The 17,787-nt window shown below is 37.5% G+C and overlaps 1 protein-coding gene across 1 annotated transcript in view; it reads left to right on the top strand.

Moving 5' to 3' along the window:
• Positions 1-16,091, top strand: part of TSPAN8 (tetraspanin 8) — a 24,324-nt gene extending 8,233 nt beyond the window's left edge. The window contains exons 3-8 of the mRNA XM_027108212.1: positions 1,242-1,379; positions 3,063-3,137; positions 3,237-3,338; positions 7,267-7,401; positions 10,746-10,829; positions 15,475-16,091. Of these exons, the coding sequence (XP_026964013.1) occupies positions 1,242-1,379; positions 3,063-3,137; positions 3,237-3,338; positions 7,267-7,401; positions 10,746-10,829; positions 15,475-15,528 (588 nt within the window). The 3' untranslated portion in view covers positions 15,529-16,091. The remainder of the gene's footprint in view (positions 1-1,241; positions 1,380-3,062; positions 3,138-3,236; positions 3,339-7,266; positions 7,402-10,745; positions 10,830-15,474) is intronic.
• Positions 16,092-17,787: the final 1,696 nt, after the last annotated feature.

The following is a 17,787-nucleotide window of genomic DNA, read 5'->3' as shown; positions in this document are numbered from 1 at the left end:
CACACACACACACACACACACACACACACACACACACACACACACACTACATCGTCTTTATCCATTCATCTATGGACGTTTAGGTTGTTTCCATGTTTTGGCTATTGTAAATAGTGCTGCTATGACCGTAGGGGTGCATATATCTTTTTGAATTGTAGTTTTGTCCGGATATATGCCCAGGAGTGGGATTGCTGGATCATATGACAACTCTATTTTTAGTTTTTTGAGGAACCTCCATACTGTTTACCATAGTAACTGCACCAACTTACATTCCCACCAACAGTGTAGGAGGGTTCCCTTTTCTCCATACCCTCTCTGGCATTTGTTTTTTTGTAAACTTTCTCATGATGACCATTCTGACCTGTGTGAGATGGTACCTCATTGTAGTTTTGATTCACATTTCTCTAATAATTAGCAATGTTGAACATCCTTTCGTGTGCCTGTTAGGCATCTGTATGTCTTCTTTGAAGAAATGTCTATTTAGCTCTTCTGCCCATTTTTTGATTGGGTTGTTTGTTTTTTTTGTTGTTGAGTTGCATGAGCTGTTTGTATATTTTGGAAATTTATCCTTTGTGAGCCGCATTGCCTGCAATATTTTCTTCCATTCCATAGGTTGTCTTTTCATTTTGTTTATGGTCTCCTTTGTTATGCAAAAGCTTGTAAGTTTGATTAGGACCAATTTGTTTATTTTTGCATAGACTTACCTATTCTTGAATGCCATATGAATGGAATCATACAGCAATCACTCTTGTGAATATGGTTTATTTAGCTCAATGAAGTGTTTTTGAGATTCACTCATATTGTTGAGTCTATCTGTTTGAGGATCTTAGGCTTTATAATTTAAATAATTAAACTGCCATAAAAACATGCTTTATGATGCTACTGTCAGGTATAAAACACAAAATATGCAAATCAAAGATCACATCATGGGTGAAACTACCGGTCCTTCTAAGCTTTTTAGAATAATTGATGTTTTAAAAGCCTACTTCATTTCTTCCATCCAACGTCCAATATATCATCTTCAAAAAATATAAAATTGGAAACATTATCTGGACAAGTAATACCGCAATAGAATAGAATGTAAGTGCCTTGAAGGCAGGAATTTTTGCTTGTTTACATCCTTGAGGTATCTCAAGGTCCTAGAACAGGGCCTGGCACAACAGTAGTTACCCAGTGGATATTTGTTGAATAAAAAACATCAAGAAAAGGGATTTTCTGTCATTGATCTTTTTCATTTTCAGATTCTCAGTCCTGGGGCTGCTACCATTAACCCCTATATTGCTGTGAATATCTTGATTGTTGTGGGTGTTACCATCATGATTCTGGGTTTCCTGGGATGCTTTGGTGCCATGAAAGAAAACCAGTTCGTGCTTGTTTTGGTGAGTTTTCCTGACAAATCCCAATACCCAACCTTCAGACTTTAAGGATTATCTCCCATCCCCATTGTCTGTCAAAAGGACTTGCCAAGATTGATGAAACTCTCTCACTTTTGTTTAGAGGGTTTGGTTGTGGAAGTTAATATATTTATCTTAGATTAGAGGATACTGTGAGAGAAGACAAATTTTAGTTAGTCATTCAGTCATTCATTCAATTACTAAGTACCTGCTATGTGCCAGATACTGTGCTAAAAGATACATAGATATGAAAACAATTAGAACCCATTAGGGAAGACTGACAAGTAAACAATTAGCAACAGTGAAGGTGGCCCAAGAAGAGAAGGGCAAGGATAGAGAAGGGAACTTTCAAGCCAGAAGCAAAAGTGAATAAGGTGTTTGTACGGGTGAGTGTGTGAAGAGCTTTCCAGGGAGAGGACCTGGCAGTACAATGCTAGCATGTTTGGGGAACTGCAAAGCCTTGGGTATGGCTAGAGAGTGCAAGGGCTACTTTCAGTAAATAATGGAAGACGGGTCTGGGTGTGGGCTACAGTCAAATCGTAGTCCATGCTAAGAAAATTGTAAGGGTGTGAGATAATCAAATTTGTCCCTTAGAAAGCTTCAAGGATAGATTGGGTTGGGATAACCCACAGATATTCACTTTTAACACATATACAGTAGAAAATCATAAATGGGTATAGAAAAAATATTAGAAAAATTCATCAAGTATTTACTAGATAGAAATCTGACATGAGTTTATCAGAGCTCATCTAAACTTGTTTCTCTGATAAAAGTAGTATTGTGTTAGTCCCTGAACAAATAATTTTTAACTGATGGTTGATTAGGAGGGAAGGTAAAGATAGAGTTTTAATGGGACTCTAATAGCATCCCTGGTGGTTGCTTTTTGATTAATAAGACTTCATTTGCAATTTGGGGAATTATTTTTATTTTTATTTATTTTTTTTTTTGCGGTATGTGGGCCTCTCACTGTTGTGGCCTCTCCCGTTGCGGAGCACAGGCTCCGGACGCGCAGGCTCAGCGGCCACGGTTCACGGGCCCAGCCGCTCCGGGGCATGTGGGATCTTCCCGGACCGGGGCACGAACCCGTGTCCCTTGCATCGGCAGACAGACTCTCAACCACTGCACCACCAAGGAAGCCCCAATTTGGGGAATTTAATTACTTGAGGAACTTGTTTTAACAAAAAAACTAATTTGTGGGATCCTCCAAAAGTAGGATTCAGTAGATCTGAGGCAGATTTCAGGACTCTCTATATTTATAACAAGACCCCAGGTGATTCTAATAGTGGTAGAGATGTTGTTTTGTATTCAGTTCTGAAGTTTGTCTTGAAGTTTGAGTTTGTGTTTGATGAAGGACGAGAAAGATCATATTCAAATAACTTCATCTAAGTTTTCAAACTTCCCTCCATTCAACATCATACCGATGCATACAGTCCTATCAGTTGATTTTAGTTTTAACTGTTTTCCTTAGTCAGTCTTTGGAGAGAATGTTTCTGAGTAGTAATGACCCCAATTTTGATTCTTGAGGCAAAGGATGGAGTAAATGAAGAGCATGGTTAATACTCCAACTGTAATATGATCCCAACTGCAGAAAGAAGCATGGTGCCAAAATGTCCCTAGATGTTACTGAATGTACTGGGTGTAATATATATTCCTTTTCTTTTCTTTCAGTTTTTCATAGGGTTGATTCTGGTCCTACTTCTGCAAGTGGTGGCAGGTATCGTAGGAGCTACTAACAAATCTAAGGTGTGTACACGTATGATACTTAATAATCTTGGAAAAGTCTGAAAAATTGACATGCTACCTTCTGGCATGAATAATTTAACAATACTTTTCAATTTTCAGACTGAACGTGCTCTTAAAGAGACTCTCCAGACTAATGTACATCTTTTGAGTGCACCAAATGGAAAACCATTCCAGAAAGCCTTTTCTGAAATTCAAGAAAAGGTAATTAGAGTTTGTAAGTTATCTGGAGAGTTGGACGTAGTTCTCTGTTTACTTAATTTTTAACAGGTGTATTCTTTAAAGATTGAAAAATGTCTCTCCCTTCTGCAGATTTTGACTGATTATTCTGTCACTATGCCATAAGAAAAATCCAGGAATATTTCTAATTTTTCCCCACCTTCTTACGAAGTTCTGAGGCAGCATAGGCCAGAGATTAAGAAGATAATGTTTATGAAAGATTAAGCCTCGATTGAGCCAGATCAATAAGGATTTTAATATTTACCATTTAGAAGGATAGTGTGTTTGGGATGCTTGGAGTTTCTCTCTCTCTCCTTCTCTGCCTCCATGCCCACCCTTCTCTCATAAAATTAATTACAGCTATCATTTATTGCTACTTAGTGTGTACCAGATTTACATTCAGTAGCTCATTTAATTCTCACAACAACTCTATGAGTTGGATAATATCGTTATCCTCATTATCTTTATTAGACAGATGAGGGGATTACGACTTCGAGAGGTCTGACAGCTAACAAGTGATGGGGTTGGAATTTGAATACAGATCTGTCTGACTCACTAATTCCTTTTAAGCAGTACAGTAGCCCTTCCAGTATATATGTATGTATGTATTTACTTTGGCTACTTCACTGTCTTCAGGGTAAAGTCAAAGTTTGGGCAGGTATTGAAGGTATTCTACTATCTGGATCCTACCTAATATTTTAACTTTACTAAATACTACTCCATGAAGAAAGCACTCTAGTCCAGCCAGGTTTGTCTTCTCAGGATCTCTTAAACAAATCTGCCTTCCTGCCTCTGCATCATTCCTCATCCTTGGAATGTACTTACTACTTTTCTTTCTTTACAAATACTACATGTGCTTTGAGGTTTGACTAAAGTATTGCTCTGTGAAACTCCTCCCAACCACACCTTCTTTACTCAGAATTTCCATCATATTAACTACGTGTAGCATTTATTTCACGTATGTCATAGAAATCCTCCTAATCTTAGAGGGGAGCTAGATTTTACAGGACATTTAACCTGACTTCTCATTAATTGAAGTATTTTATGTTTATGTTCATACACCCTCTAATTAAATATTGAAGAGCTGAAAGTTTGCCCATTTTTGCCCATTCCATCCCATTCCCTTTACATCTAAGTCTGATGATTAATGTGTTCTTTCTTAATTTGAAACAAAATCTTCCTCCCTAGAATTTATATCATTTAGTCTTAGTTCTTCCTTCTGGAATTTCAGAGGAAAAAAAAATCTACTTCTACATATTGCAAATTTTTCTTTGAAAATGGCTTCTCATATGACTTCTAAAAGCTTTGATTTTGAACTTGTTTCTTGAACTATTTATCAGATGACATTTTTTCCCAGAGCATTCCCCAGTCCCTATTTGGAGAGACCCCAGCTTGTAAAAATTCTGCTTAAAGCATCATTTCCAGGAGCTGAAACCTGATATGAGTTAGTCTCTGTTTAACTTCCTCTGTGTTATGTTTTTCCTAGCTCCCCCAGAGCTGTACTCCTTGATCCTCTCTCCTCCAGGATTATTCCCACTTTAGAGTCCAGATTAATCCAAGTTTAAAAGCAGGAAGAATTTAGGCAACTCAGTTTCTCCACTGGGTGGGACCAAGCATCCTTGATCTTCCCTGCTTGCTGATCTAGGGCAAAATGTACTACAGGTAACCACTGGGTCTCTGGGTTGGGTCCTGCATCACACTTGTTTCACGTTGTCCCTGGTATCCAAGGGCTTAGTGCCAACCATAGGGTTTTAAATGTTCTGTTTGATGTAGCACAATTCTGAATTACTTCTGCTTTTGTACACAAATTCTGTGCCTGAAGCTCCTTGCATTCCCAGGACTATGGTTCTCTTTTATTGTCTATTTTTGTTTGTTTGTTTGTTTGTTTTAAATGTATATCCACAAGGATTTTCTTTTCTTTTTTTTTAGTAATGCCTCTTTGGGAAAAGAATCCTACCCCAGACTCTGGCTAGGTGACCTGGGGCCCCATCACACATAGATAATTTGTAGATATTAAGTGGCTTTCTTTTTGGTTTTCAGGGAATTCCCACAGAAATTCTCTGCTAATGTACTAGTGGAATGTGCCTCTCTTGAATTCTTAGTGATGACTGCTTGTCTAGAGATTGTTGTATCATTCACTGAACAGTGCCTTGTTCATCCAACTGCTATCACACTTTCAATGCATCCTGACCAACCTCTTCCCCAACTGCTCCCACATCTGATCTGGTGACTAGATATTATACCAGGTTTAGCCTTTCTACCTCCTGCTCTGTCTTTTGTAAGTGTGTCTCTATACCTCCCTAAGGAATACTGTATTCCAAAAATGGATTGCTCTGTGAGTGTATATAGTGGGACATATTCTTTTTGATCTGGAGTGTCTGTATCAATATCATTCAAGATTATTTAATCAGAAAGAGTGAGCAATTAATTATGTCTACCATGGAAACAAGAAAGGAAGTTGTTTCAAGATTACTCTCTTTGCTAATACTGATTGACCTTGAGACCATCAGAAATCTCCAGCTCTTTGTCACGTGAATGTCTAATGAGTCATACATTTGTGCAAGTAAATCTTTGACCTAAAGCACAAGACTTTATATCTGCCACAGTTGAACCTGTTAGTTTAAGTCCATTGTTTGAACTATTTTTGGAACTCCATTTTGTTCTCCAATGTATTAATCATCACTCCCAGCTCTATATCAACTACAGAGTTGAAAAGACACTTTCTATAATGTTATCTAAAGTACTGATATCAATGTTGAACAGATCATGTTCATGTTAGAGCACAAAGGAAACAACAACAATAAACACAAAACAAAAACAACAATGATGACAGTTAACACGTGTTGAGTACTTTCTACAAGCCAGGCATTGAGCTAAACAGTTCATATCTTCACATGGGTATTCTATTTTTATCTTTCCAACAACTCTATGAATTAGATACTATCATTAGCGACTCTTATTATCTGTATTTTACAGATGAAGAAACTGTGGCACAGAGAGGTTTAAGTAACATGGGTAATGTGGTCACCAGCCAGTAAGTGTAAGTCCTTTCAATAGCCTACCATTGCAATGCACTTGAGCCTTAGAAAAACACCCAGTCTTGGTTCTATTTTCTTCAGTTTTTTTCTACCCTTCTGCATGAGAAGTTTTCTCTCTAATTAAAGCAAATAGGGCAAGATGAGATAATGACCTCTCTCTTTCATCTAATAATATTATGTGCCATTACTCTGAGTCATTGGGCTTATCCCTTTCTTGTTTTACTTCCCCAAACATGATCACAACTTTCCTTAGTGTTTCCCCATGTTTTGGTTTATTTTGAGCCTTAACCTTCCCGACATTATTCTAAGAGTTTCATTCATCATTTTCACCCCTTAGCTGTTTTACAGATGTCCGTGTAAAATTCAGTCTCATGGAAGGTCCACTAAGCATCTTCTTTGGCCTTTGAGATGCCTCTCATTCTTTTCCCCCTCTCCTCCAAAAGTGATCAAAGGTCATGAGATAGAAATTTCACTTTTCAAACCTCTCATCTTTTTTGAGTAAAAGTTCTTTAAAGAGACCTTGACTCTCTCATGAACTCTCTGGAAGCTTCTTTTCTAAGACCTAAGAAGCATAAATCTGATTCTGCCCCTCTCTTTTTTCATTAAAAACTAGAAGGTGAGTTTTTTATATTCTCTCCAAGTTCTTCAGGCTTTTTCATCTGAAACTCTATTTTTTCCTTCATTAAAATGAAGGCCAAAATGGAAGATTCCTTCATTTTTGTTTCTTCATTCAGCGAGTTAAGTGAGGTGACTTATACGATATGCTAGTATAAGAAACATCTTAATAGTGGTTTCAGAAGAATGTGATTCAATGTATTGACAATGTTTTTGTCTTCTCTCGTGACTGTTTTTCATATCTACTTTTCATCAAACAGTTAAAATGTTGTGGTTTGATCAATGGAGCTTCTGATTGGGGAAATAACTTTCAATACTATTACAAGTCATGTGAATGTCCAAGTGCATCAGATTCTTCTTGTACAAAGTATGATGGAAAAACTATTTACAAACAGGTGAGAACAAATCAAATTTGGCACAGTAAGTGCTTCTGTTGTTTTTTTTTTTCCACAATGAAAGTCTCCACAAAATATTAAATTGCAGCAGTTACAATGGGAATCATGATATAAAAGTCCCAGGAATTTCCCAAATTAAAAAAAAATCCTTATTTAAAGATAAAAGTAGATATAAAAATGAAAGTATTTTATTTCTTCTATGAGTCTGGCATCATTTAAATTCAACTTTAGTAGATCAAAGAAACATTCTACTGCAAGGGGAGGCAAAGTACAAGCTAACAGATAAAAGTTTATTTTGTCCTGTCTTTGGTGACTTTAATCATTATCCTCCTCTATTTTTCTATTTTAACATAGGTCTTAGAAATCTATATTTTCACTTTAATTTTCAAAGTAAAGCTTTCTTTTTCCAATCAAAGTTTCTCTTTCTCAAGTAATTGTATTGGGTGTAAAGAAATAACTTGGGCTTTAGAGGTTTCCGCTCTGGTTGTTAAGTGTACCTACCAATTTGCCTAATTACTGCTCCAATTGAGAAGTTGCCTCATGCCTTTAAAGTCAATTGAAAAACTTGGGGGACTTCCCTGGTGGTCCAGTGGTTACGACTCTGTGCTTCCACTGCTGCGGGCACGTCCCTGGTCTGGAAACTAAGATCCCACTTGCCACTTGGTGCAGCCAAAAAAAAAAAAAAAAAGAAAAGAAAAACTTAGGTTTGTCTTTCATGTGTTGTAGAGATGACATATTTATGTCACTTGCGAATGTTAATATGTGGATGTTATATTTCTTATTATTCCTTAATTCATCAAATATTTATTGACCACTTCCTATGTACTGGCCTTTCACCAACTGCTGGAGATCCATTCCTAAACAGGGCACAATGTCTGCACTCACAGAGTGAATGCTTTAATAGGGAAGAGAGAAAGATAAGTAGGCAACTTCAATCCAATGAACTATTGGTATTTCTTGGATAGGACCAGGCACAGGATATGATGGGACCCCATTTAACTCAGTCTTTGGGGTTCAAGATACAGCTTCCTGCAGGACATGATATGTCTCTTACCATAGGGCTTTACATAATTTGTTCCTTCTGCCTGGAAGGGAAGTGTACAGAAATGACAGTTGATATTAATGTTTCATTTATTTGCTGTTATTCTTCACTGCTTACTAGGTGTCAGACAGACCCTTGCTGGAATCAGACATGCTTGTGGACCCTCTAGGAGATTATAGGCTAGATGAGAGAGAGATACATGAAAGCTATTATAGTTCAGTGAGTTAATTTCTGTAATCCCTAAAGAATATTTTCAATCTAGCATTGGTTTAGTAATGGCTACTGAGGTTAATTATATATTAGGAAATAGGAAGTATCTCAGGGGAAATGTCTCACCTGTTGACTATCGCATCCCTTTTACTAATTTTATCAAAATAAAGGAGACTGTTCTGAAGGGAAATTGCTGTTACTAGTATTTAAAGTAACACATGGGGGGGAAGTTATCTACCAGATTACAGAGCTTCCATGTCTTTTCATCATCAAAGTAATTATCACTAAAAGTTTTCATTATTAATTTTTATATTCCTCCCTGCTCTCCTCCTCTCTATGTAATTTCAGTGACGCAATATCCACAAGGAGGAGGGGAAATAACTATGATGTAAACAAATGGAGTTTCCACTTAGGATAATGAGGAAATTAGTAAATTAAATTGTAGATTGCTATCTGTGTCCTGTTAAAGGTTCAACTCAAAGATGTGTTTCCTCAGGATAGATTTTGAAATGCCCTAGCATTATTCTGAAAAATAATAGATATTCCCTCCAAATTCATACATAATTCAGCTGAAGATAGACTTATAGCTGCACCAGTTTCCCAAAAGGAAGATCATAAATTCATGAAAGACTTCCATCTGCCTTGTGTCACTTGCAAGAAGTCTGGAAAAATAAGAAATCTGGAATGTCCATAATTCACATTTCTCTTTTCCCCTCCCTTTTGCCGAGATAACCTGGTTATGTAGAGGGGGAGGGGGAGAAAACCCCTAAAATATAATGAATGTGACTCAGTAGATACCATTAATCTCATAGTTAATCTTAGATGATGTAATAATTTCCTCTAATGTTTACCACTTTGGATCAGATGAGAATGGAGAAACCCATTACATTCGGAATGAAGGGGAAGAGACTGTCTTAACCTCATGGAGAACTTTTATTTTATTTAACAAATAGCAATATTTTGTTAGCCCTTTGCACATATAAGACCATCATAGGGATGATATATTTTCTGGCAATACAGACAATAACACTATTACATTGTATATTATTTTTCCATTTTTAAAATTATTCATATAATTTACAATTTTTGAAATTTTTAGGTCTGGTCTAAAATATGTTAAACTTGAAATTTCATGCTGGTTTGAATAAATGTTTAAAAATGTGGCAGAGAGACAAATTTCTAAATTCTCTTTTTGTCTAAAGTAAGAGCATAACGTGGACATAATGATTTTTTTTCCTTTTTAAGGTAAAAATAACCCTGACACATATTAAGGGATTTTTGAAAAAAACTTTGTTTTAAAAATGAAAATGTAGGGACTTCCCTGGTGGCTCAGTGGTTAAGGATCCACCTGCCAATGCAGGGAACATGGGTTCGATCCCTGGTCCAGGAAGATGCCACATGCCACGGAGCAACTAAGCCTGTGCACCACAACTACTGAGCCTGCACTCTAGAGTCCGTGAGCCACAACTACTGAGCCTGTGTGCCACAACTACTGAGCCCGTGTGCCACAACTACTGAAGCCCGCATGCCTAGAGTCTGTGCTCTGCAACGAGAAGCCATTGCAATGAGAAGCCTGCGCACCACAACGAACAGTAGCCCCTGCTCGCTGCAACTAGAGAAAGCCCGCGAACAGCAATGAAGACCCAACATGCCAAAAAATAAATAAAAAATTTTTAAATCATTAAAAAAATGAAAATCTACACTATAATTAGCTGAAACCTCAACGAGGGAACTCTCTGCTGCAGGTTACAAACCTAAAAAATACACAGTCAAGGTGATAACAGCTCTAAAATGAACAATCAGAAGTTAGGATAAAATGAGTATTTATAACTAAATAGCCCTAGATTCAGTAATTAGGTAGTTGAAGCAAAACTTTGTTCCTCAAATGCTTCCTAATGTATGAACAAACCACAACAGTTATAACCTTTCGGAGCGGGGAAGGAGCTTGGAGTGGCGGGAATAATCCAATTCCTTTCTGTTGAGTATGTTCCTTGATAGCAATGTAAAAAGTTAGCCCAAAAAATAAATATTTGTACTGTACTAAAATAAGGTCAAAATTTGACTAAAGGTAATTTTTTAATGTTTTTAACAGTCATGCTTTTCTTTGATAAGATGCTTATTTTCAAGAAGTCTTTCCATAGTTATTGGACTAGCGTTTGGACTGGCAGCTGTTGAGGTATAGTATTATCTTGCATTATTAATTCTTTGTTTATTCCCTTGTTTGCTCATTAATTTTTCTAACAAATTTTTCTAACAAATCTAAGAGCCAAATAAAAACCAGGTGCTTCAGAAAAGCACTGGGTACCAAGTGCCCAAGGCCCAGCATCTGCCTCTACTGGCCTTGGGTCTGGGGAGGGGATTATCGTCTTAGGAAATTGGCAGGGCAGAAGCTATTATTTCTGAATGATCTCTCTCCTGGGGGAAGAAGTTGAATTAATTTCCACACAGTTCTTAGTCCCAGATATCCTTTTCCCATTGAAAACTAGCACAAGGGTTAATGTTTCCTGAAGTTAGAAGAAGCACCAAACAAAATAAAAACACAAGCTTTACAAGTTTTTATCCCTCCTTCTGATTTTGAAATAGAAAATAAAAACTGAACTCAAGAGTGTGGAGAACTGTTTTCCTGCTATTCTAGTCTAGAGAAATCTAACAAGTTCTAAAAACTAGACAGTTGACTTTGATTTTCTCACTGTAAGGACTATGGACTCACTTGGAGAAGTGTTTAAGGATGCTCTGCTTGAGGTTTCTGCATTTACTCTCATCAATTTGATTATTGACTTTGAAAAAAAAATGCTGTATAGGAGTTTTATCTTGCTAGACTCTTCTGGCATGGTGTTTTCAGAAGGATTTTTTTTTTTAACGTGGCCTGAAATTCTTTGCAAAAAGATGAAATAAAACTATTTCAGGGAAGTGTTTTTGTAATCATCCCAGATCTTGCTAATTTAGATATCAAGTGAGTCAAATTCACTCACCAGTCCACGTCAGGGCATTGGCAAGAATCCTAACGATGTTAGGTGTCTCCCTAGTTAACGCCTCTGCGGGCTGGTTTGCTCAGCTAAGTGAGTTTTACCTTACTCTCATGAAATATCGTACAACGTTCTCCTTGGGTTTTCTGGTAGCTTTTACCTCTTACTTGTGCCACATCACTGTCAGAGAGTAACTTTAGCTGAGATTGAAGCAATTTAGTGTCCTAAGTGGTCATTTAGGTTACCGGTGGAATTTCTCAGCCAACCATAAGAGAAAGGGCTGGAACTATGAGAAGCAAATTGGGCTATTAAACATGACCTCCTTGTAACCCAAACGAATAGGTCCAAATATGAAGAATTTTTTGTTGGTAGATGCGGCTGTCTTCCTTTATGTCTGATATATGACCAAAGTTAAATGGTGCTGTGCATTAGGTCTGTTTCTGTCAATTCTACCCACTGTAAAATGTCCTTTGTTTCTCTGCTTTGTAGAGTTTATGCTCTACAAAGAGCATAAACTCTTTTGGGTTTATGCTAATTGGGTTTATGCTAATTTGGGGTTTATGCTAATTTAGAAATATGAGTTAATGGCTGTGGATGTAAGTGAGCAATCACACATATGTACTCACACATCCATAAACTACAACACACACATGTGTTGGTAAAGTAGACTTTAAATGAGCCAGCTTTAAATGAGGTATTCAGGGCTTCCCTGGTGGCACAGTGTTTAAGAATCTGCCTGCCAATGCAGGGGACACAGGTTTGAGCCCTGGTCTGGGAAGATCCCACATGCCGCGGAGCAACTAAGCCCGTGCGCCACAACTACTGAGCCTGCGCTCTAGAGCCTGTGAGCCACAATTACTGAGCCCGTGTGCCACAACTAATGAAACCCTTGCGTCTAGAGTCCACGCTCCGCAACAAGAGAAGCCACTGCAATGAGAAGCCCGCACACCACAACCAAGAGTAGCCCCTGCTCACCGCAACTAGAGAGAGCCCACATGCAGCAACGATGACCCCAACACAGCCAAAAATAAAATAAATTTATTAAAAAAATAATTGAGGTATTCAATGTAAGTGTCAATATAAGTGTCACATTCCATCTTAGACTCAAATTCAGACAATTGACTTTGGCCACAACCCACAGATGCTTTTAAGAAGCTTCTCAAAAGCAAAGCCGGGGAAAAAAGGACATAATCAGCTGGGAAGATTGATGTCTCTCATATCATAGCCAAAGACATTGCCAAGAATCTAAAGACATCTGATGGAAAATAAGATTACAAGAGGAATAGCATTTCAGTATTTTATGAAATTGGTATACTCCATATATATATTTGTTATATATTTAGATATTGGTTGTTCTAAAGATATATATATATATATATATATATATATATATATATATATATGAAAATACCTTACTGAAAACCTTTCATAGAGGAATTTTTAGGTATAGAATTTACATGGTAATATCACAAACTATAACCATTTCAAGTTATGCCAGTTAAGTGTGATTTGTAGACTTTATGTAGATACGATAGTTGGTTCAAAGAACTGTTTGAAATTTTTTTTTCATTCACTCTCTCAATAGAAAATCTGCCCTCCCCCTGGCATTTGAAGAGAAAGAAAAATCATTTTGTATTCCCTCTCATTTTTACTTTAAAAAATAGCTTTGAAAATAGTCTATAGCTAAGGTAGCTATTCTATAAAAACGTATCCAAAAAATGTCCATCAGTCTGTCTTACAGTCTTAATACTAGTTGCCTAACACTTAGGCCCATCTACATTCTCTTTTCCCCAACTTCAAATTCAAGAAAACATAAAGATATATAGACAGAAAAATACTTCTAATAAATATTTTTAAGAAGCAAACAAAGCAAATATCTCCCTGCAGAAAATACACTTAAAACTATCTCCATAGAAAAATATCATATGAAAAAACCCACCCTCTGACATTTACATCATTGGCGTTAGTCTGTTTAGGCATAGGCTCTGATGGAATGGCCGATGGTTTTTGTCAAGGCTCTGTTAAGAACATATACCTGAGGGATTCTTCTCAGGTAGGATGCTAGAAATCTATGCAAAATGCTTTGTTTTGTAAGAAAATGTTATCTATAGACACTGGAATTCTCATTATTCTGCATTAACCAGACGATCATATCTCTCCTTATTTGACTACAGCAACTTACAAGCACAAAAAATGATCAGCACTTTCTCTCCTCACTTTAATTAAGGGGAAAAAAAAAAAAAAGCCATTGACACTGATAGTCACCACTTTGTAGGATAAAAGTTATCCTGACAGGAGGTCCCAGGAATGGACCCAGGAATGGTCCCAGGAATGGAGCAGTTAAAAGAGAGAAAAAATAATTTTACATTTTTTAGATGGCTTCAGAATATGGGGAGCATGTGTACGTTACTTAGCAAGTTTATCCTGAGTCTTAGCATACATTACTATAGGATGAATCTCTTTTAATTATTACCTATTTTTACGAACAATGATACATTTTCTTTTCAGAGGCAGTGAAATGCAAGAAAGTATGGTATTAACTGTCTAGTCTGCTGATGCAAGCTGGGCTTCTATTTCACAGATGTGACAGTGAAAGATGATAGCTGCCTTATCCCACTGTTTTGCCCATTTTCGTGATTCTTTCCTGATACTCATCTCCCAGACTTAAGGCTTGGGACCAAAGCAAAAGACTAAATTGTAACATTTTCTCCGGTCATTCAAAAAGAATGACTTTTAGAACATTCTGAATGAAAGTCATTATTTTTGCAAAGAATTGGTGTCAATATTTTTTTTTAAGAGTTTTTGACTTGCACTATTTTTAAAGTCTTTATTGAATTTGTTACAATATTGCTTCTGTTTTCTTTTTGGTTTTTTGGCCACGAGGCATGTGGGATCTTAGCTCCCGACCAGGGATCGAGCCCTCATCCCCTGCATTGGAAGACAAAGTCTTAACCACTGGATGGCCAGGGAAGTCCCTCAGTATTTTTTTTTTTTTGAAGGAAAAAATATTGGGCAGCAGTTCTCATTTGAAAGGCATTTCCGGGAAAGAATTGGTAAGCAGGACATCTCCGTACAGTAGGAGCGCTGGAGATGACTCAGCATAAATGGCATCTCATCCTCTCCCTGACTCCCCTCAGAGGAGGCTGGTGGAGAGGAAACTTTCTATCTGCAATACACACAGGTTCTGTCATTTCTACATCAAAGCCACAGCATGCCACTCACCAACTTTAGAGCCATTTAGGGCAAGTGCTGGGGTCCCTCATTCTTGGGAGAGCCACTTAATGAGATGGAAATTATGCCCCAGATTTTCAGCTGTACATTTTCACTTCAAAGGAAATTCCTGAATGATGCCATTCCCCTTCAATTTAGAAGCTTTTTAAGAAAAGGGTTACTTTTTCTTTCATTCCTCTTGGCGATGCCTAAAAATATGGCAAGAGAAATTCTAGACTCCTTGATTTTTATGTGGATGATCTAAACCAGATGATTATAAGCTTTTCATAGAAGCAGTAGGCATCTTTAGACCCAGAGGCCTGAGTTCCCCAGAGTTCCATGGCCATGCCCTACAGAAGGGTGTGTGTATTCCAGAAGGGTGGGTTGCTTCAGTGACAGCTGCTACTGCACAATCAAATAGGGCCAGTTAGAGGCAGACTGCTAGCTGAAAACCCTGATTGAAACACAAAAATACTGAGCATTTTCTCAATGTTAGAGTCTCTAATTTCCCAGGAAGGGAGATGACTTAGATAAATAACATTCGAATTGTCAGTAGCCAGAATCTTTTCATATACAATGTTCTTTTTATTTATACTATCTCTAGTGTTTTACTTTAAATTCCATGTTAATCCTCTTATTTTCTAGGTACTTGGTCTGACACTTTCTATTGTCCTGTACTGCCAGATCAGGAAGAAATAAGTCTGTAGATGTGTCAAGTCATCATCGGTCAAACCCCTTTAAAATTTTGTTTTGGATTTGTAACTTTAAATATATGAGTGCTGTGTTAAGAGCAGCTGTCCTATTAAAATGTGTCATTTAGCTAGATCGCAGAGATCTTCCAGTCATATTGAACATATTTAAGATTTCAGGGACACAAGGAAATTAGATGAATGTGCATTTTTCCTCAAAATAAAAGTAACATTGTTTACATTGATGCTTTTTCCTGTCTGATCATTGTGTTCAGGTGGTACTGTGCTTAAAGCATTCATCTGGAGCCACCCAGTGGAATAATAATCTCTAAGTAACAGGACCATAGTTAGTTAAGGCAGTGCGTCTAGGCTTTTCAGAAGCAACACTCTGTCTTGCGTGATGTATCAACCATTGGTGGTAAGATCGAATTAAGCCTCGTGTTGGAAGGTTGAGAGTGGCCCAGCTAAAAGAGTCACCGTCTCCTGTCTGTTTATGCCAGTGTCTACTAATAGTGTTTCTTTTTCTCTCTGTTGTGAGGACAAGAAGATCTGAATGCTGCCTTTCCAGCCATTGAATCTCTGGTACGTCTCTGAATCTTCCTCTGGGAAATAGTTCTAAGTGCTTTTCCCTTTGTAGCTCTCACAGGCATTTTTACATTTTACTTTATATCAAGGTATAGTATACACACAATAAAGTGAGCAAATCTTAAGTATTCACTACCTGGATAGCAAGCACTGTCCAGATCAAGATATAGAGCATTTCCAGCACACCAGAGCACCCCTTCATGTTACCCCCCGGGGCGGCTGGAGTTGGAGCTCACCGACGTGCCAGAGCAGACTATATACATATCCATCTCTTCCCAACTTCGTGCTCAGTGACATCAAGTTGGTAACTTGAAATCCACCACACTGGGGGTATTTAAGTATTTACATCATCGAAATAGGCAAATTCTATAAAATCAGGGCTTTTTTTGGAGTGCTGGTTGTGAAACATTTACCAGTACACCACTGCCCTTCTCAGCAAATACCTCCCCAAAGGTAACCATTCTTCTGATTTCTATGACCATAGATTTATTTTACTCCTTCTTGAACTTTCTTTAAATAGAAAGTAAAGTCTGAACTCCAGCTTCTTTTGCTCAACATGTTGTCTGTGAGAGTCATCTGTATTGTTTGGCGTCACTTTAGTTTATTCTCATTGCTATGTAGTATCCCATGCTATATGAATATATCACAGTGTATTTATCCATCCTCTTGTTGATGGGCATTGGGTTTGCTTGCATCTTTTGGTACACGTATGTACTCATTTCTAGGTAGACATGCAGGAGTAGAACTGCTTTGTATACATATACTGTAATTAGATTTCATAGAGTCTGTAGAGAAATTTTATAAGTGGCTATATTAATCTATACTCATAGTAGAAAAGTATGATAGACTCAGCCGCCTCTTCTGAGGAGGAAGAGGAAGTAGATGAAATAGATCAGAGGAACCAGTGGGGAGCAAGAACTTGGGGGAGCCCTGGGCTAGGTTAGGCAACCCGATTCTCTGCTCCCTATTCATGACAAATATAACTATCCTTTGCTGAGCATGCCATCTTCCAGGAACTATACCAGAAACTACTTGTATTATCTGTTTCTTCTCACCACACCCATATGCCGTAGATACTACTACTAGCCTCATTTTGTAGGTGAGAAAATAGAGGCTTAGAGGAGTTAGGTAATTTGCCCAGAGCCAAACCATAAGTAATTGGCAGAACTGGGATTCAGACATCGATAGTTGCCTCTCAAACCCTGTCTGTGGATCGTGCTCTATTTGGCTTTCCCAGAATATGTCTGTTAATAAAGGAGCCATATTTTATTATGATTACCTGTTTATGGGTTTGCCTCTGTGATTATACTGCAACTCCTTGAAGACATCGATTGTTTCTTATTTGTCTTTATGTCCCTAGTACCTATCCCAGGGCTTGGCACATAATAGGCACTCAATAAATTGTAGCTAAAAATAATATTTAGATTTATTGAGAGCTTACTATATGCCTAAAAATATTGTAAGTACATTGCATAGAGTAACTCATTTAATCCAGAACAACCCTCTTAGGTTAGTACTATTATTAGATCCATTTAATAGAGGAGGCTACCAGGGTCTAATGAGATTAACTACCTTTTCTTGGGTCATGCAGCTGGTAAGTAGAGGAGTTGTGACTGAGTCAAGTGACTCAAAACTTGTGCTCCTTATGTTGTATCATTTTGCCCTACCTTACAGAGTTTTTGGA

Source organism: Aethalodelphis obliquidens, unplaced genomic scaffold (genome assembly GCF_003676395.1).
Source record: "Aethalodelphis obliquidens isolate GAN/ISIS:26980383/991018 unplaced genomic scaffold, ASM367639v1 scaffold8, whole genome shotgun sequence".
NCBI classification, from domain to species: domain Eukaryota; kingdom Metazoa; phylum Chordata; class Mammalia; order Artiodactyla; family Delphinidae; genus Aethalodelphis; species Aethalodelphis obliquidens.
Note: the sequence above shows the minus strand (reverse complement) of the source record. Positions and strands in the feature narration are given on the sequence as shown.